Source organism: Podarcis gaigeae (assembly GCF_964106915.1).
Source record: "Podarcis gaigeae genome assembly, chromosome: 6".
Classification (NCBI taxonomy): Eukaryota; Metazoa; Chordata; class Lepidosauria; order Squamata; family Lacertidae; genus Podarcis; species Podarcis gaigeae.
Genome location: NC_139682.1, coordinates 79,385,267 through 79,406,643, shown reverse-complemented (window position 1 = coordinate 79,406,643; position 21,377 = coordinate 79,385,267). Strand labels below are relative to the sequence as shown.

The 21,377-nt window shown below is 41.0% G+C and overlaps 1 protein-coding gene across 5 annotated transcripts in view; it reads left to right on the top strand.

Moving 5' to 3' along the window:
- Positions 1 to 21,377, top strand: part of VAV3 (vav guanine nucleotide exchange factor 3) — a 212,923-nt gene that overhangs the window by 79,950 nt on the left and 111,596 nt on the right. For all 5 annotated transcript variants that reach the window (XR_014565993.1, XM_083745820.1, XM_083745819.1 and 2 more), the window contains exon 2: positions 21,077 to 21,193. Coding sequence is in view for 4 of the 5 variants with exons in the window: in XM_083745819.1 (XP_083601945.1) it covers positions 21,077 to 21,193 (117 nt within the window). In the remaining variant the exon portion in view is untranslated. The remainder of the gene's footprint in view (positions 1 to 21,076; positions 21,194 to 21,377) is intronic.

Here is a 21,377-nt window from a genome sequence, read left to right as displayed (position 1 = left end):
CCTCACCTTTAAAAAAAGAAAACAAATGTTAGCTGAGCGCCCCCAACTCAGCCAAACATATTTTCTCTGAAAAAGTAGTGGATCAAAAAGTACCTTCATGGGTGGAGGTGGTGGTGTGTATCTCTTTGTGTGTAGGTGGCTGGAAGAAGAAAGGGATAAGCAACTTACCCCACTTCCTCTAGTGACATTTAATAGCTTTAGAAGTTACATTCAGATCAAAAGGAAGGGGTAGAGAACGCCAGCAAAACATACATGTGGCCCATGACTACTGTGTGATTTGGCCCTGAGATTCTCAGGAGCGTGAATCCTGCCATATTATTTGTTTTGCTGCAGAATTGCAACTCTCTGACTTCCATCCTCTGGCAACACATGACAGTAGAGTCATACTTCTTTTGGTCCACGTCAGCACTTGGTTTGCATGCTTGAAAGTGTGAAGCCCAAGACGTCCTCAGCAGAGCTGAACCATAAAAATAGCTTCTCTTTGCAAATGATGCCTCTCCTGAACCCCTCTCTTTGTGTGTCCTTTATTTATAATGTGAATACTGGATGCATATATTTTACTTGCTATGTTGTTGTTGTTGTTGTTTAGTTGTTTAGTCGTGTCCAACTCTTCGTGACCCCATGGACCAGAGCACGCCTAGCACTTCTGTCTTCCACTGTCTCCCGCAGTTTGGTCAGACTCATGTTTGTAGCTTCGAGAACACTGTCCAACCATCTCGTCCTCTCTCGTCCCCTTCTCCTTGTGCCCTCCATCTTTCCCAACATCAGGGATAATGTACACTGAACTTTGAAAATGGTTCTCTTTGGCTTCTGTACAGCAATAACAACATTTTGCAAGTGACATTGTCAAGTCTAAAATTATGAAAATGCTGTGATGCAGGGAGCATCTGTAATATCCATCTCTACCCCACCCGCAGCATCTACTAGGATTACCTGTTTCTTTCTCTACTTTGTTGCTTATACAGTCTATATATCTGTGTTGCTTTTAGGGCGATCAGGGACCTGCTTTTGGTTATCCCTTTTCCTTATTTCCAACTGTAACTAAGTCTGTAGGTGGCGGTTGACAATGTTTTAATCACGAACAGCAACAATACGCCTTTGAAAACAGAAGCTCTTTCATCTATATAAAGCAAGGGTATTATGGAAAGCTTTATGCATATAAAATGTTCTTTTGTGTTTTGCTTGTGCTGCAGGCAGATTATCCTTTTTGGTTTCTAACTTTTGACTTGCTGAATTTATACTTCAGCACTACCAAGGATGTCACAGATTTAGCAAACACACCACTGTTTACTTACCCTCCCCCCAAATGAATCTCTTTAGAAGTGTATGGTGATGTGCAGCACATTGCTCTGGGGTTTTTTGTTTTGTTTTGTTTTTAAAAAGCTTTTGGGTAAACACGGGTCGGTGACATATAAATTTATACATTTTCTAAATTGTCTTTCTAACAAGGGCTCAAGGTGACTTACAATATGCTAAAATTATGAGGATATTTTTAATGCACTTTTGCCACATTCGTATTGTCTTCCTGGATTAAAATGGCTCTAATGTATTTTTTAAAGTCACCATGGAACTTCCCATTTATTTCCAGATCAATAAGACTGATGAGGCTTAAATTAATTCTAGCAGACAAGACTCTGCTTGCTTGAGTCTCCTAGTTTCCCCAAATGACAGGAAATTAGTGGTTCTTTAATAACCCCACTTTTACAAGGTCAGTGCTTTGTGGATCACACCACAGCTTTGTGCACAGTTACTCAGAGTAAGCCCCACATAATTAAATTGGTAAAACTGGGATGCAGAAATTCTTACAGACATTGGTTTGGCAAATTTCTCTTGAAATTTGCTACTTGCAAAAAGTGTTGCCAAATTGGTGTCACTTTGGGGTTAACGTGACAACTCTCTGGTGGTAGAAATGAAATCCGTTTGTAGTCAAGAGATGAGCCAAGACTTGGTAAACCAGAATATCAAGCGAGTAGTCAGAACAAACCAGAGCCCTTCCTGTTAAAGACAACCAATAGCCAGCATGAGTGGCTCCTTACTGTCCAAGGAGATGCTCCAACTGCAGCCCTACTAATTCATCACATGGGATATATGTGTGCAGAGCAATTGGTTCCCAGTTCCAGCCCTGGCAGCTTGAGACAATCCCAAATTCTAAACTTACCTGAACTCACTTCAGGTATCTGAAAAAGTGTGCATGTAGACGAAAGCTCATACCAATAACAAACTTAGTTGGTGCTACTGGAAGGATTTTTTTTTTAAAATTTTGTTTTGACTATGGCAGACCAACACGGCTACCTACCTGTAACTGAACTCACTTGTTATCCTCTGGCAAGCCGCTCTCTTCTAGCCTTCTGACTGCATCAGGGGGATAATAAAGATATCCCTTACAGGGTTGTTAAGGATTACAGGATGATGTATGTGAAATGCTTTGAGGATTCTTAAAATGCTAAATAAATGCTGGCATGCATGCACCAATATTGTGATTGCAACTGTACCATTTCCCTCTTCCAACATTTTTGTGTCAAGTACAGAGTACACAAACTTGCTTAGTAGAAAATAGTAAAATGTCTTTAAGTTGGAAGGAACTAGGTGCTGTTTGCTGAATGAATGTCTCATAAAGGAGTAAAAAAATAAATAAAATACTATTGAGCTGAGCTTTGGGTGAAAATACCATGGCAGTATTTTCATTTGATGCCTCTTAACTTCTCTGTGAAATGCTGGGAAGACTTATCAATAATGTATAGGCTTTGTTTTTGTTTTCTGCTTGGAGGTAAAAGAAAGTAATATAGTGAACACTGCAGTTACTGCAAAGGAGTCCTGTGAAAGTTGTTCTGCTGTGAGGCCTTCTGCACACCTGTTTCCAGCATGTATTAGCCATATCAGTGCGGAGAACTGCCATTTTGCAAGGCAGGGGAACCCTTTTGAATATGGAACCATAGAGCTGTCCGTGTTGCCTTTATAATTTGATGCAGCCAAGGGATTAAATTCTAGCCCTTGTGGGTGGGTGTGCACAGTCAGTTGGACATCAGGTCATGTACTACTAGTCCCTGTTCCTAATTCAGGAAGCAAAATTTGTTTAGGTTCCAGCAAGGCAAGGTCACTCAAGAGTGGAGGATGGAATTAGCTCAAGCCCAGCAGAGGTTAAAGTCTGAAAGGCAAACAAGTAAGGTGGACAGCACCTTGGATAGCTCCAAGTGAAGCCAAGGATGGAAGTCCAGCAAGGCAGACCTGGATGTCGTTCCAACAAGCAGAAATATAAGACTTAAATAGACTTAAATAGTACTTTAGTTTCCTTTGACTGGCTGGTGTCTGATGAGTGATGCACCACTGGTAAAGGAGCCCAGCCTGTTTTAGGAGCTGTTGACTTCTGGTGGGAAGCTGAGGACCTGTTATGGCATCCAAGCTATAATAGTCTGAAGAAGTAATGTGAATTCTTCAGCTCAGAGTGTTACTGGCATCGTGGAGGAGGCAGGGATGTTGAAAGTCTGGTTCAAAGGCACATTATCCTTCTAGTTTGAGATGTACCATGAATGTACCCATTCTTTGCTTGAGGATGGGGAGTTGGAGCTGTGGGTCATAACACTATGATTCTATGTAAACCTAACATAGCCTCAAGAGTAAAACCTTTCCACAAAGAGAGACCTACACTAGCTACTCATTGCTAGAAGGCATAGGCCATATCTGACACATTAATGCAAGGGATGAGATCACAACATTTCTTAGCAGTTCTGTGTTTTTTTTTAAAAAAAGTTTGTTGTACTTAAGAACACTAAGTATTTTAAAGAACTAGCCCATGTTCTAATCTACATTTAAAAGGACTCAACCTGAATCCCACGAACTGCTTGCAGTTGTTGTTGGAACATTGGGTACTTGATTTATCAGCAAATAAGATAAAAGTAGAGGATGCTGCTTCGCTAGTGAAGGAGGCAAACTCTAAGTCAGGAATAAATCGTAATGGAAATACTGACATGCAACTCAAGAGCTAGCTTTTACATTTTCAAAAATTGTGCAAACAGTTAGTGGTAGGGCAAAGGTATAAAGTAAACCACAAAAGTACTGAGATTGAACACCGTGATATGGAAAACTTTTAGGTACTTTCAGGCTGGGGTTGCAAGTGCAACCTTAAATAATCAAAGGAGAAGCAATTCTGTTTGCTTCCTTCCTCTCTCACTGACATAGGAAACATGTCAGCTGTTCCTCAGTTACTACATTTGATGCAAGAAGGATTGGCAGCTGGTGCAAGGGCAAAGGCGGAGATCAATGAACTATATAATGACAGGCTCCAATCCCCAAAGAATGCCATGAAGTATAGAAAATGTAGATATTTAATACCATGTGTATCCAGTGGCAATTGATTTTTAACTTCTGACTGCTGAAAATTTACAGAGGGACTCTGGTTGTTGGCTTCATTCTATGATAAGAAATTCTGATGCTTAAAAAAAAGTGGTAAAATTTAAGTTCTTAAATTGTTGCATGGTTATAAGTGGGTGCTTGCAAACATACCCATTTTAAACTTCGGGAGGTACATGTAATGGATTTTGGTATAGTGTAATGGATTTTTAGTACAGGATTTGGAAAAGGGTAGTTTGGGTACAATTCAAGGTAAATTGATTGTTAGAGATGCTTCAAAATGTAATGGCCCTGGACTAGCTGCATGTATGTGTATGCATTAGAGGTTATTTATGATTAGTTATTAATTTATATACTGCTTAATGTGAAAAAAAGGTTTTTATGTGATTTGCATGTATAAAAACCTATGAGCTATATTAACACTGATCAGCTGTTTTGTAGGAGGAATAAAGGAGGCTAACTATGGGTGGGTTGTAAATTGTTTGTGCTGTTAAGAATTTGTGGGAGGTACAAGGTTTTAGCAAAAAATTTGACAGCTACAGAAACAGATGAGTTCTCCAAAGAAACGGAGCTGAATGTGGTTAAAAAAGTAAAATACCTAGGGGTGTACTTGACCTCCAAAAATTTGAATTTGTTTAAAGATAATTATGAGAAATGCTGGTCAGAAATCAAAAGAGACTTGGATATATGGTCAAGACTGAAACTTTCCTTGTTAGGCCGAATAGCTGCTGTAAAGATGAATGTATTGCCGAAAATGTTATTTTTGTTTCAGGCCCTACAGATCGTGGACAAGGTGGAATGTTTTGGAAAGTGGCAGAAGGATATTTCTAAGTTTGTTTGGCAGGGCAAAAAGCCCCGAATAAAGTTTAAAATATTAACTGATGCGAAAGAAAGAGGGGGATTTGCCCTGCCAGACTTGAGGCTATATTATGAATCTGCAGCCTTCTGCTGGTTGAAAGATTGGATTTTATTGGAGAACACTGATGTCCTGGATCTGGAAGGGTTTGACAATGCGTTTGGGTGGCATGCATATCTGTGGTATGACAAGGCCAAAGTGCACAAATTGTTTAAAAACCATATTGTCAGAAGAGCAATTTGGAGGGTCTGGATAAAATACAAAGACTTATTGGAGAGTAAAACTCCGAGGTGGCTCTCACCGGTGGAGGCCAAGGCACGTAAGAGACCCAACATGGAGGCCCACTGGCCTAAATATTGGGAAATAATTGAAAAAACTGGAGACAATTGGAGGTTGCTAAGTTTGGAGAAATTGAAAACTAAGGTACGAGATTGGTTGCACTATGCGCAAATTCAATAGGTATTTAAAATAGATAAAAAAGTTGGATTCCAGGTGGAAAAATCGAAACTAGAGACTGAATTGTTAGAGCCAAAAAGTAAACTACTTTCGAGAATGTATAACTTGCTGCTTAAGTGGAATACACAGGATGAAACAGTCAAATCCGCTATGATAAAATGGGCTCAGGATGTGGGGCATAACATTATGTTTGCAGACTGGGAAAGGTTATGGAACACCGGTTTGAAATTCACGGCATGTACTGCCTTGAAGGAAAATATTATGAAAATGGTATACCGGTGGTACATGACCCCAGTCAAGTTAGCCAAGATATATCATCTGTCTGACAACAAATGTTGGAAATGTGGAGAGGCGGAAGGGACATTCTTTCATCTCTGGTGGACCTGCCCGAAAGTGAAGGCCTTCTGGGAAATGATCCATAATGAACTAAAAAAGGTATTGAGATTTACCTTACCTAAAAAACCAGAGGCCTTCCTTCTGGGCATGGTGGACCAGAGAGTGCTTAAGAAGGACAGAACCTTTTTTATGTATGCTACCACAGCAGCAAGGATCCTGATTGCAAAATACTGGAAGACACAAGATTTACCCACGCTGGAGGAATGGCAATCGCAGTTGATGGACTATATGGAACTGGCTGAAATGACTGGCAGAATCCGAGACGCGGGAGAAGAAACAACTGAGGAGGATTGGGAAAAGTTTAAGGACTATTTGAAAAAACACTATAAGCTGTATGAATGTTAAAAAAAAAATGCACCTTTCAGGAAATTCTAGCTTCAGCAAATGTAAGTTATTGGAATGAAAATTAAGACACAAGAATTTAGAGGTAAAATAATGAAATAACTTTATTGTGTTTAATATAAAACATATAAGAATTGAGCGACAGTAAAATTGAAAATAGGGAACATGATAAAATGGAAGTTACAATAAGTTTTGAAATAAGTTAACAAATTGCTGATGCTTTATAAGACAGAGAACGCAGGGTTCGGAGGATGTGGGGAAGTCCTATAGGTTAGATGGAAAAAGAATATGGAAATTTGTTATTTATATCTCTCTTTCTTATAACCACTCTTTATTCTTTTTTCTGTATTTCTGTACTTTTAAAAAAGCAATAAAAAAATGTTTTAAAAAAAACAACAACAAAAAAAGAATTTGTGGGAGGTAAAACTCCATGAGTAGAAAAGGGCTACTAAAATGTAGTGTCATTCTAGAACCTCAGATAGAACAGAATGTAGAAATTAAAGTGAGGTAAAGCTTATACGGAAGAAAGCCTGGATATACTAGACTCTTATCAAATATTTTTTTGATATTGCTATAAATGGAGACAGATTTTGACCTTTCTCTGGATCCTGGGGAAAAAAAAGTTTAACATCAACCACACCGCGTAGAAATAGATTGTAAAATGTATCACTCCCTTCTGGATAAGCAATCCAGAAATGTTAACGATTCATCTGAATAAGAAAGTGAGAGATTAGGAAGCTTAAACTGGAACCAGTGGAAGACATAGTATGAAACATTGTATTTTATCGATGTGCCTGTTGAAGTGCATTCCAAACTGAAAACACACACTTGGGGAACTGTAATCAATAAGTTGACTGCTGTTTCATAAATGGTTTTTTGCGCAATCACTTGAACGCCTCCAGTGACGCACACCTCTTGTTATATCTGCTTGTTGCTGGCATCCCCCCCCCCCTTTCACATTATTTTCTTTTATTGCCGCTGATCAAAACTTCATTTTTTATTTGTATTTTAAAAAATTACACCACAGGTGCACTGCTTCATCATTTTGAACCTATTGACTTTCTGAAGACCTTTTTAAGCAACTGTGCACAACAATGAAGTTGTGTGTAGTACATCACTGGAAGTCTCCAAAGCAAACTTCTGATTAGCAGTAGATGAAGCCAATGATATTTAAAGTCATCTGGACAGGAGTGGCCAATAGGATGAGGGTATTGAAATACTGCCCAGTATTTAAGGCATCTCCACCCCGTTTCACTGTGTCCACCATTCCTTCCCCCAGAATTGTGGGTTTGTGGTTTTCTTTTCCTAAAATAATGCTGAATTAATGTTGTTTCAGCCATACGTGCCCAAGAAACTTGATGTGGTCTATGTCAGAAAAAAGGGATGTATGCTGGTGTTAGTATTCTAAAGTCTTTAGTGTTGGCTAAATGGAATTAATGAATAAGCATATGGTATGGCAGTGAAAATTCACCAAGGTATCTATAGCTAGAGCTATCTGTCTCAAATTATTTTGAAAGAGGAAGGAAGCAGGCTGCTTGATCAACAGTGAAAGATATTAGAATGTGGTGAAGATTGGTTTGATTTCTTGCGTGGTTTTCCTCCAAGTGATGCAACAATCTGCCAGAATGGCTGCAGTTCTTTATCCTTGCATAAAAATTAAGGTACCTTATTGCACAACTTATAATGCAGTCTTCTTGCAGTCTTTTATTGCCTCCCCCTCCTCTTGGGATGGGGGGGTTCATGGAGAATTCATTGGGTGCATTCATTGTGAATGAAGGCTTCATCGGTGATCTGTGTTTTGTTCATTCAGAACGCTTTCAGCTATCTTTATTGAACATAGTGACAATTACTGGTGCTGGCAGAGCAGAACTAATTTAATCTGTTTTGGCTGCTGAAATCTGTTAAGGAGCAGGAATGATTTCTGAGGAAAACTGTTAACTCTGAAAGCAAAACATTTTTAAGCAGCTCTATTTATCCCCTTTCTTCTGCAGTGCTGCATGTGCATGCATCTATGAAGACACAGATTTTGCTTTTTTTTGTTTCGTTTTTACATTTCCTTTGCTGAAATTGGGCTAGTGAGCATCACAGATTGAGAACTGGGAATTTTCTAGCTTGCACTTTTAGCTACTGTGTTGCACCAACTCTGCCCACGCGTTCCTCTGATCAGGGCTTGCCACCACTTGCGGTTCAGTCCTCTAGCCGTTGGAGATCTTTTTACTGTATCTGTTTGCATTCCAGGGTTTGGAGCAATAGCGCTTGGTGTCTGTTTGAGTGAGCGCATTGAATTCGGTGAATGGGGAAGTGGGTAAGGCTTTGATAGCCTGGTGGGATGACTGCAGCTTTTTCTCATTAGGCAGGCACCCTCACTATATTGATTTAGATGCCTGCTGAAAAGTTCTTTTAATTTCAGTAAACCTATCCAAACATATAATTTTAGCTTTTTTCTTTTTTAAAAAATAAGTTTTTACAGTTTTATTATGTGTGCTGCTTAGAAGGTTTTGTGATTAAGTTGTCTATATATCTTTCTAAATAGTAATAAACACTCGCAGAGGTAAATGGGCAAGCTGTGGGTGTTGGGTGCAGCAAATCACAGGACAGAAAGCATGTGTGACTATGGGATGCCAGTCCGCAAATATCTAAGAATGGCATGTGTGAGTGTTACCCAAGTTTGTACAACGTGTGACCCACCCAGTTGAATTTAGCTTACCAGCCATTTATTGTGGCCTTCCAAAAGCTTGATGATCCCCCCATTTCTTGCAGTCTGAGGGCCAAGCTAGATGGGATGTTAATTGCATGAACGAAATGCATTGTTCTTTTTTTGTTCATTTTTCACATTTCAATGGAAACCTTGATGGGCATCAATGACAGCTTACATTGAAATGCAAATAGCAGCTTGGAGAGGCAATTTTGTGGCAGGGAGAGAGAAAGTTACACTCCTCAGCTGTCAGTTGGCTTTTCAAGTCTTCCCATGGCAAAGGGGATAGGTTTTTATTAACAATAAATTATTATTATTAATTAAAATAGTATTACCTGCCCCTACGCCAGCAGGTCGCAGGATGGGTTACAACAATTTAAATTGGAATCTCTGTATACCAACATCCCACACAACGATGGTTTACAAGCTATAAGGAACACCATTTCAGATAAAACCACAGCGGACTTTGCCACCAAACTCTGCCAATTTGTCCTTACCCACAACAACTTCAAATTCGGTGATGACCTGTTCCTTCAGATCAGCGGCACAGCAATGGGCACCCGCATGGCCCCACAGTATGCCAACATCTTCATGGCAGATTTAGAACAACGTTTCCTAAACTCCTACCCACTCAAACCTCTCTTGTACCTGCGATACATTGACAATTTTTTTTTTTTTTAGAAGAGGAAAAGGCCTTTTTATTGTTGCTTTTATTTATTTATTTATTTATTTATTTATTTATTTAAATATTTTATTAAGGATTTTCTTGTTTTACAGAAGTGTAGTGCCTCGTTTTTTTTTTCTTCTTCTTCTTCCATGTAACGTTTTTACAAATCCGTTTCATTTGTTGAGGCATTAGGGGGAGAAGAAAACAGAAAGAAAAAAGAAAGGGGGGTGGGGAGAGGGAGGATGGATGGGGGTGGGGTCGGGTGGCGGTGTTTCTATTATGTTTAATGTATGTAGAGTTTGGTGTCAGCATTGCTTGTGTTGTTCACTTGTGTTCCTTTGGTGGTGAGAGAGGTTGGGGTTGGCTTAGGGTGTGATTGTTTGCTTGTGATTGGCTGTGGTGATCTTTGTTTTCGTGTGTGAGTGAGGTGGGTGGGTGTTTTGGATCAGGTTAGCCATATTGATTTGTATGCTGTTGGTGGATTATTGTCGTTGTCCTGTTGGGCTGTGTATGTGATAAAGGGGAGCCATACCGGGGTGAAGGCGATTGACAATATTTTTATCATCTGGACACATGGTCAACAGACCCTGAACACCTTCCACCACAAATTCAATGATTTTCACCCCACAATCAACCTAACTATGAATCAATCTATGCAAGAAATACATTTTTTGGACACTACTATAAAAATACAGGAAGGGCACATAGACACCACCTTATACCATAAACCAACTGACCGACAAACATATCTACATGCCTCTAGCTACCATCCCAAACATACCAAACAGTCCATTGTATATAGCCAGGCACTACGTTACAGCCGCATCTGTTCCAATTCTACAGACAGAGACTCTAACCTAAGAGATCTACAGCAAACCTTTTTAGAACTAAAATACCCAACAGATGAAGTTAGACAACAGATCAACAGAGCCAGACTGATACCCAGAGAGAACTTGCTGCAAGACAGACCCAAAAAAGAAAATAACAGAACACCTCTAGTCATCACATACAGCTCCCAAGTTAAAACAGTACAACGCATCATCAGAGATCTACAACCTCTCCTGGACAATGACAGTTCTCTTTCTCAAGCTCTGGGAGGAAGACCTTTCATTGCCTACAGACAGCCACCCAGTCTTAAACAACTCCTAACCCACAATAATACTACAACCAGACCTAACACGGACACTGGCACCAGAGCCTGCAATAAACCCAGATGCCAACTTTGCTGCCACATACACCCGAACAACACCATTACTGGCCCCAACAACATCACACATACCATCTCGGGACTATTTAATTGCTCATCGTCTAACATTGTGTATGCCATCAAATGCCAACAGTGTCCTTCAGCTCTCTATATTGGACAAACAGGCCAGACCTTACGCCAAAGAATAAACGGACATAAATCGGACATCAGGAATCACAAGACAGAGAAACCAGTAGGAGAACACTTCAATCTCCCAGGACATTCTATACAAGATCTCAAAGTAGCTGTTTTACTACAAAGGAATTTCAGAAATAGACTGGAAAGAGAAGCTGCTGAATTACAACTTATCACCAAACTTAAAACCATGGAGAAACCTGGCCTAAACAAAGACCTTGGATTCTTATCTCATTATACATGACAAAGCCATTTTTCACCTTTTCACCCCTTGCTTCTCCCTGTAAGACCTATTGCAGTCGTTAAGAGTCGTCAACAGGCTCATCACAGCTATCTGCCAACCACCCATTCCCACCAGCCTTCTGAGTAATACCCCTCCCCACCTTCTCACTATATAGAAGGGTCTGGAAACTTCTGTTTCAGTGTATCTGAAGAAGTGTGCATGCACACGAAAGCTCATACCAAGAACTGACTTAGTTGGTCTTTAAGGTGCTACTGGAAGGAATTTTTTTTTGTTTTAACAATTTAAACGTTAGTATTAAAAATAGTTAAGACAAATTGCAACCATAGAAATAGGGTGGGTCTTGAAAACACACATCTTAAGTGTCAAAAGTCAGGGTAAAGAGGTATGTCTTCAGCATTCTCCAAAAGATGTATATTATAGGTGCCAGGTGCACCTCTGTGTGGAGGGAATTCTATAATGCCCTATCCCAGGTCACCACAACCTGAACCTCCGAGGCTGGTAAAACTACCAATAGGCCCCATTATGCTGATCTTAATTGCATGCACACAGCTAACATCGTGCCTAGCTTTGCCTTCAGTCATCCAGTGAAAATGGGTGGCTTATTGAAGCCAGGTGGTAGGTGACGGTTTGTTGGGTGGTAGGTGACATTTGTCAGAGCTGTCCAAATTCTCGGAGATAAGTCTGTATTCAGTGAAGTCCTTTTGCATGTAGAACACTTTCAACTCATGCAACAGAACTACTTCTTCCTGTTCTTCCCTCAAATCTACTCTGCAGGGGTGGAAGAGGGGTGGGGCATGCGGCATGCAGTGTTAGGAGAGGGAGGGGAAGTTCTGTTACATATACTTCATTGGCTACAACCCACAGTTTTGTTAAAAGTCCCACTGAAATCAGTAATACTTAAGTAGTACTGTATGTGTGCATAACTCAAATGCATCCTGAAGTATGATTTCTCAAAACTGTGAACAAGTTTCCTTTTTGAACTCAATATCAATTTTTTGATAGGTAATCTAGCAATATATGTTGTGTTAGTGCTTCATCTCCCTTCATGGGTTTGTCCTCACAAAGATGGCGACAGACCACCTGTTCACTGTTTCTGGTATTTTGGCTTTCGAAGTTTTGATGTGTAAAAGGGCAGCAGTACTGCTCCATGCCTTTTCTTAATGTTCCATCGTCTTGGACAGCGTTTCACTGTAAATGTGGTTCAGAGGCATTCTTTTTATTGCAGGCAGCTGAAAACTCCTGCCTGTTTAATATCTAATAGCTGTTTTATGTGTGTACTTGCTGCACTAGATCTCTGTACATTTCCTGTGTCAATGCACATTGGGCTGTGCCATACTGAATAAACATCAAATCTGTGTCCTCTTCTGTGACCCATGATCAGACATTGTGATTAGGAAAGTTGATGCTAGATTTCTGCAAAGGAATCATGTTATAAGCATTAACAATTTATTTTGCAATGCAAAATGTTTCTCGTTCCTCCTGCTACCGTTAAACAGCAAGGCTGCAACCTTGTGATTTCTCAGTGCAGAGTGAAGTATGGAGTGACTTGGGGTTTAGTGTAGCCTTCCTCTTACTCTATGCTAGGCATGGTACATTTTTCTGCTGGGTAACCTGCATTGTTTGTTTGCTTGTTTAATTTGTATACTGCCCTATACAAGCAAGTCTCAGGGCAGTTCACAGGTATAGTGTGCCTAACATTCAGTAACCTCATTTTTCCAGATCCATTCACATTGCTGCACTCCTGTTTCTGCAGAGAGCAGGCCTTTCTGTGCAGTTAATTATCTGACTTCACACAGAATATCTCAGAAAACAGGGGTGGTCCGCCAACATAGCATGGATGGAGAAGGAAAGGATTTGTTAGACAGCAGTAGAGCCCTGCTTGGTCTGTGATCTAATTATCTATGTGTGCTGTACATGGCAACTTGCGCCAAGTAAAGTACATCACCTTTTAAATTCAGACCTGTAAGCATGTTGAGTTGGCATCTGAAGAACTGATTGTCTACAAAAAGAGGGATATGTTAGAATCATCTTCACAAATATGTGGCCCTTTGGGGGTTGTTTCTCTGATGAGTGATAGAAGTTATTTTGAAACTGCCCTTTTTTCTCTCCCCCTCCCCAGTCTTCTTCCATCTCTACTGTTAATACACCAGTATATTCTCAATTACCGGTACATTAGAACAGCAGTGGGGAACCTGAAGTCCTCCAAATGCTGATGGACTCCAACTCCTATCAGCCCCAGCCAGCATGGGAGTTGTAGTTCAGCAACATTGAGCCATAGGACCCTCACACCTGCTTTATAAAGTTGGTTGTTGACTGTCATGGAATGCCTAGAGGCACCCTAGCCAGGAAACTAGAGAAGAATTTTCAGTCCAACAAGAACAGGACAGGCACAGGAAATTTCCAGATGCAACTAAGTATGGTGCCATATAATGACATTATCCACACAATGACAATAGGTGAGATGTTTTTAGTCATTGTTCCCAAGGTTTTTAGGCATTATTCCTGTAATAACAGGCTAAGAACCAAAGAAAGCAATACTGAATCCTCCTTTTGGCTGGGAAAAGGGGAGGGAACTCCTCAGTCAGATGCTTCACTTCAGGGCTCATGCATGTAACCCTAAACTATGGTTTAATGTTATGTGTGAATTGGACCTCTGTGTCTTGGGGGAATCTCCTGAAAAGCTCTCAGCTATACTGGAGGACTAGGCTGCTGTTTTAACTTGCAGATCTTTAATATTGTTTAAACTGTGTTTTCTATGACATTAAATGTAAGATTAGCGTCTGGGGAGAAAAACTTTAGAACATAGGCTACGATCCTAAGCACATTTGTTAGAAAGTGAGTCACACTAAATTCCCATAGAATTAAGATATATTTCCTTCTGAGTAAACATGCTGAGGATTTTGTTGTTAGTTTACTTTGTGCTTTGTTTAAGGAACTTGGGATGACCTACATGGAATTCTTCCAGTTTTATACTCACAACATCTGACAAAAGTAGATTTGTCTGAGAATGGCTGGTTCAAAGCCAGCCAGTGAACTTCCTGCGGGGTGGGGATATTTGAACGTGAATCTCTTCGCTTTTAGGTCAGTAACCTGTCTACCTATGCTACAGTGCCATTTATTTATTTTTCATTCCTGGAGAATGTCATGCATTCCTTGATGCACATATGGTTCAATACTGGGGATTATGCAGTAAGAGCTATGAAGCTCAGAGCTTAAGTAGAAACTAGGTGCCTGTTAACAAATATATTTTTGGACCTCATAAAAATCATCTCTCTCCCCGACTAGTTGCTGTTGAGTAGGTTCTTGGTAAATGTGGAGTGTTTCTTCAAGTGGACTTGTCTAAAAATGTGGGTAAAATCAGTATGATTTCAAGGGGCAGGGGGTTAATTCCATTTTGCGGGCTGCTTTCCAGGGGCCACATTTTGTTGGTGGCGGCCAGAGGCCAAAAATAGATGTAGGAACAGTGTGGCTCTTCCCTTTCTAGGCATTCAACAGCCAGAGCTTTCTACACCTTCAACCCCCGCCTCTCCATCTGTCCAAGTAAGTAAGCAAGCATTCAGGGTAGGGTACTCACGGAGGTTGTGGAACAAGCCTGGTGAGAGGACTAGCCTGGGGAGAACACCAGAGGCTAGACTGTGAGACCTGAAAGGACCCATTCAATCCTGAGGTCCCCATAGGTGCTCTTGATGCCTGGGCAACCAGAGCCCATCCAGGCCAATACAGTTGGCATGCTTGGTAGAACAGCACTATGTTCCCTTTATGATCCACTGCAATGCAAAATAGTATCTGTGTGAAAATTGCCTTGGGGCATAGAGCAGGCATAGGCAAACTCGGCCCTCCAGGTGTTTTGGGACTACAACTCCCATCATCCCTAGCTAACAGGACCAGTGGTCAGGGATGATGGGAGTTGTAGTCCCAAAACACATGGAGGGCCGAGTTTGCCTATGCCTGGCATAGAGGGTGATAAAAGGTAAAGGTAAAGGCACCCCTGCCCGTACGGGCCAGTCTTGACAGACTCTGGGGTTGTGCGCTCATCTCACTTAAGAGGCCAGGGGCCAACGCTGTCCGGAGACACTTCCGGGTCACGTGGCCAGCGTGACATCGCTGCTCTGGCGAGCCAGAGCCGCACACGGAAACGCTGTTTACCTTCCCGCTGGTAAGCGGTCCCTATTTATCTACTTGCACCCGGAGGTGCTTTCGAACTGCTAGGTTGGCAGGCGCTGGGACCGAGCAGCGGGAGCGCACCCCGCCGCAGGGATTCGAACCGCCGACCTTTCGATCGGCAAGTCCTAGGCGCTGAGGCTTTAACCCACAGCGCCACCTGCGTCCCTAGAGGGTGATACCAACTGCCAAAAAGTCATATTGTTACTCTGGCTTTTGACAGTAGACATGCATATTTTTAGGTCCCACCTCTTTTTAAATATTATGTTTTAATGGTGTAACCTGCCCCAAGACCTTTGGTTGAAGGGCAGGCAATTGTTAATAAGAATAATCATGGTCATAATATCACAAGGGTTAACATTTCTTCTTTTTTGTTAAGGCAATGAAACAAATCATTGTTAAAAGAATCCTGAAGAAGGCATTATAACTTCTGCTATAAAAGTATACATGCATCCAGAGATCCTTTTGATTCTTGCTTTCCCAAACTGCTTTCGTAAATAATAATGTTAATAAAAATTATTGCCCAGCCTTCATCAGCAAGTCCCAGGGTTCCGACAATTGAAAACCCAGAATTAAAAACAGCTAAAACCAATTTCAGTAACGGGAGTAGAGTGGTTCCTTAAAACACACATCTCAAGTATCAAAGGTGTACTGTCTTCAGCATTTGCCAAAAGCTGTAAGGTGAAGATTCCAGATACACCCTGGGGGGGGGGGGATTATGAATTAATTTAACATATTGAAACACTTTTTTTCAAGCCCCACTGATTTCACAGTTGCACTTGTGTTTACCTTCTGCACGTGCTTAAGTATGTTGGATCATGCATTTTACCCAGGTTACTCAGCACATTTCCTAGACTAGGAAATAAAATAGCTTTAAAATAAAACTATAACGATAAACTAAATAAATGACCACTAGTGCTTTGATAGTTCTGCAAAATATGCTGCTTGGTGCATGGTGTCTCACCCTGATATTCTGCCTAGGTCGGACCATACCTGGAATACTGTGCCCAATTCTGGGCACTACAATTTAAGAAGGATGTTGACAAGCTGGAATGTGTGCAGAGGAGGCAACCAAGATGAATCAATAGCTTCAAGCTACAAGAAATGAGATTCTGACTAAACATATGGAAAAACTTTCTAACAATAAGAGCTGTTTGACAGTGGAACAGTCTCCCTCGGGAGGTTGTGGACTCTCCTTCCTTGGAGGTTTTTAAGCAGAGGTTGGATGGCCATCTTCCTAGGATGTTTTAGCACTGCAGAGGGTTAGGCTAGATGACCCTTGGGGTCTCTTCCAACTCTATGATTCTATGATAAACAGAAAGGCCTCTGTTGGCTGCTTTATTATTCCCCCCCCCCAAGTGCAGGGCTTTGTTTGAAAGTGAGATAATTTTGCATACAGGTTCATTTGCCAGTGGATATGTCAGGAGGTGGCTTATCAATTTGTTCTTCTCTTTGGTCCTCAGCAAATGATAAAAAATATAAAGGGTGCAAAGTTATCTTTATTTAAAAGTGCAGTATTAATAGCACATCTGGTCTGTTAATCAGGCGAGGTTAACTGTTAAGAGAGACACCTTTTAATCTGTTTGAAAGATAAAATGGTTGACTATTGAGCCATTAAAAACTGAAACCAAATACGCTAAGTGTGCTTTTAGGCAACAGGGTGATTTCATCCTATTGTCAAGAGGCTTGTTACTTTAAAGGAATTACTTTTGTGCATGGTAACTAAAGATGTGTCCCTCTTTCCGATGGAAGAAAGATTGACGAATGGTGACAAATGGTTGGTTTCATGCTCCCGGAGGCAGTCTTAGGTGACGTGCAATGTCATTTCACAGTGTCTCCTGAATGTTGGATGTTGCAGAGAACAGCTAAATTCAACATCATACCCTGTAATTTCCCGTTTAATTTACCATACAAACTTAAACATAAAATTAGCATCATGTGCAGAATTAAAGACTGCAGTTAAAAGGAATTCCGCCATAAGATATTGTGGAAACAGTACGCATATATGCCCACAAAAGTTACAAGCCCATAATTTTTGCTTATTGTCATCCCTCTGCTCCTCCCCATCACAACATAGCTATTTCCATGATATTGATGGGCTGAAAGGAGGCTGCAGGGAGAGGAGATGGAAACCACAACAGAGAAGAGCCAGAACTCTTCCAGTTTACTAGAACATCCCTGCCTGATTTTCTTCTTCCTCCTCCTCCTCCTCCTCCTCCTCCTCCTCCTCCTCCTCCTCCTCCTCCTCCTCCTTCTTATTGGCTACAGACTAGCAAGATTGGCACAACCATCCTTAGAAATTCACCCTTCTCCGAATTTTGCAATGCAGCTCTCTTTGGCACAAGTAATGTGCACGGAAATACATATACTAGGGTAGAGAGCACATAATAAGAATATGTTAGTGAACATAACACACAAAAATGCCAAAATATTATGGTTTGCTTTCGCAAAAATGTGCATATTAGGGGAAAGTGCATCCAAAATGTGTATCTTAGGAGAAATTTGCACTGTCATGCTGATGAAGTTTCATGAGGACTTTAAAAAAAAAAGGGTCGTAAACTGATGTGGAAGTGTGGATAACTGAACTTAAGAATGGAAAAAATGAGAAACCAAAATGGATAAGATTCACACATCCCTACTGTTGAGTAACAAATTTGCAAGCCTAATGGTGGTATTCAGTCAAGTTTTACTCAGAGTAAGACCCACTGATATTACTCAGCATGACTACATCAAGGACATTGATTTCAGTAGGTCTACCCTTACTTAAACTTAATTGAATATCACCCCTAGCATGTCACAGCAAGAATATATGACACAGCTTTTAAGGGTGCGCAGAGGAACAGAGCCGTCTTTCCCGTAGAGCTTAGTGGTGTGTCGCACCAGGGCGCCGGCCTCTCAGGGGCGCTCCAGCAAATGGGGGAGCTGCATGGCTTTGCTGGCAGCCTCCCCTTTCCCAGTACGCCCGTCAGCTGCGCCCTGCCAACCATAAGGCTGGCGGGCGTTAAGCTTCCTCCCAAGCCTCCTCGGGAGGAGAGCGATCCCCGCAACTTCACTCCCAAGCTTCTGGGAGGATCGCGCTCCTCCAAAGGAGGCTTGGGAGGGAAGCTGTGCTCTCCTACCGTGGAGGCTTGGGAGGGGCGCAACTTCACTCCCAAGCCTCTACGGGCATCGCAGCGGCATGGGGGAGAGTTGCGCCCCCCCGGATGGCTGGCAGTGCGCAGCTACGGCCACCCCAACGCTATCTGTGGTAATTTGGGGGTGCTGGGCAGATATTTGCACCCCGGTGCTGCATCTGCTAAAGACGGCCCTACAGAGGAAAGACTTCAGTCACTGAGATTCTCTCTTCTTTACAGTTGGTTTACCTCATTTCTTAAATTGCATGGGAAATATTCTAAGGGCTCTCAGTTACCACATAGAATGCTTTAGGGAAGCTCCATAATGACAGATGAGCTTTTCCCTTTAAAAAAAAAGGACCTCTTGCCTGCCTGTCCCAGTCTTCTCCTGCAAAACTGTAAAATGAATGCATGTCCTACAACAGCCTTCCCCATCCAGTTTCCTTCCAGATGTTTTGGATTACAGCTCCTATCACCCTTGACCACTGACCATGCTGGCTGAGGCTGATGGGAACTGGAGATGAATAACAAAAGGGGGAAACTCATTTGGGAAAGCTGTTCCATAAGATGTTATATGATCCTTAGAGTATGTATGTACAGTATGTATGTATGTATCTGTATGTATGTGTGTGTGTATGTATGTATGTATCTATCAAGAAATACAGGGTGAGTCTTTTAAAAGAGGCCCCGTGGAACATGTGTACTCTGTATCCATGGGGCCTCTTTTAAAGTATTCACTCTGTACAGTATAAGCACTGCAGTTTACAACAATATAAAAACCATACAGAATTTCTCAGAATTGCTGCAAATTGCAGGTGTTCCTCATGGGTTGATGTGGAATGGGCTTCCTTCAAAGCAGGGTGTTGAAATACCGGTAGCTCAGAGTAAAATATTTGTGCTTTAGAAGAGAGTTGTATAATTGTGGGGGGTGTGGAGAGTTGTATTATTGTTTTAAAAGTGAATTTGGGAAGCATAAGGAATATTAATGGGTTTCTTCATTGCCTATTTTGTTGGATTGCATTTTTGTGCTTATGGGTAATCCCAACAGATAGTTTCTTCCCTTCACTTGGGCTGTTGGCAGGAGTTCTAAGTATTCCTTGTGTGGGGAGTGATGTTGGTCAGCCACAGGAGTACTGGGACAATTTTTCCTATGTCACGTCCTTCCTGAATCAATGCCTCATGTGCTCACTTCCAGTTCAATAAAACCCCAGAACTAACTGGGGGTGAGGAAACTGAGAAGGTCTGACCCAGATGTACTGTTACAGTGTAGGAGGCAGGAAACACAGCTGAAAGGTGCTTTGCCAATTCTTCATAATTTCTGTAGCTAATGGAAATATCCATTATTCGGAGCAGTAGCTTTGCTCAAAGCAAGCCAGGTGTCTTTGATTCACTTCTGAAGGTGAAAATGCATATTTTCCACATTAACCGTTGTGTACTAGTTTATTACTTCTACATAACTTACTGTAAACTCATAATTGCATAATTCTCAGGGGTGTTATTACAGTACACTCTGCTTATGCAATATGCATTTGTGGTGGTTTTTAAACTGTAAGTACAGTGCATGTATTTACAGAATCTGTTTAACTAGGGTTCTAATTAACTGTTTTGGTGTGTCTGTGTCTGTACGCAATCACAAAGTGCTTGTTTTCATATCTTGTATAATTAATTCTACTGCGGCAACGCCTTGTAAAATGCCAGAAGCATTTGGCTTGCTTACAGCTTTAAGACTTCTAGAGTTAAAAAAATGTTGTTCCTTAAAATCACCTTAAATGGGTTAACGGCATCCTGATCATTGTGCCAAGAATGTCAACACGGTTTAAGGCGAGAGGGCCAGCCTCAGGTGGCAAATTTTAACTTATTGCTTGAGGGCAGCAAATAAAATAGTCAGGCTAGTTTTATTACATTTCTACTACCAAGGAAGAGTTACTTCAATATTCTGTTTCAGGCATCAGATTGCCTTGTGCCATCTCTGTACTGCACTTTTCATTATACATACTTCCTGTTGGTGGCTGTTCAAACCGGGACTAAAGGAAGTAAACAGTAGTGCTTCAATTCAAAAGAATATCTAGAATCCAGAGCTATGAAACTAGTTTTTTTTTAAGCCAATGAGTTTTTGTGACTTTCCTCCTCTCTTTTGAAACAGCAGCCTGCCCTCCCATGAAAAACTGCTCTTGAAACTGAGGGAATTTCAAAGGCAGTTTTTTATATAACACAATGGATTGGGGAGAAGCTCAGCTTTCATTTATTTGTTTGACAAAATTGAGATGCCTTGTGATTGCAAAAATAACAACCAATTATTCTACTATCCTTGTACAAGCCCCATATGAAGGCTGTATACCCACTGATAAACTGTAATTGTATTGTACTTGTAGATAATTTGGTGACAAACTTAAGAGTGTTTTCTTTTTATTTCTTTAGTTTCTCTGTTTGAAGAATATAAGAACATTCCTTTTGGCCTGCTGTGAGACATTTGGGATGAAGAAAAGTGAACTTTTTGAAGCATTTGACCTGTTTGATGTCCGTGATTTTGGAAAGGTATTTACAATTTTACTCATCCAGTTCTATGTATATTTAAAATCAGTGCATAATTCAATTAGGATCTTATGCTGTTGGATATTCTCGATGAAAATACGTGTTAGTTTTTTACTGGGAAAATGTCACCATGTATGGATCACATGGTGATTGTGCAATTGCAGGAAATTAGTAAATTAAAATTTCC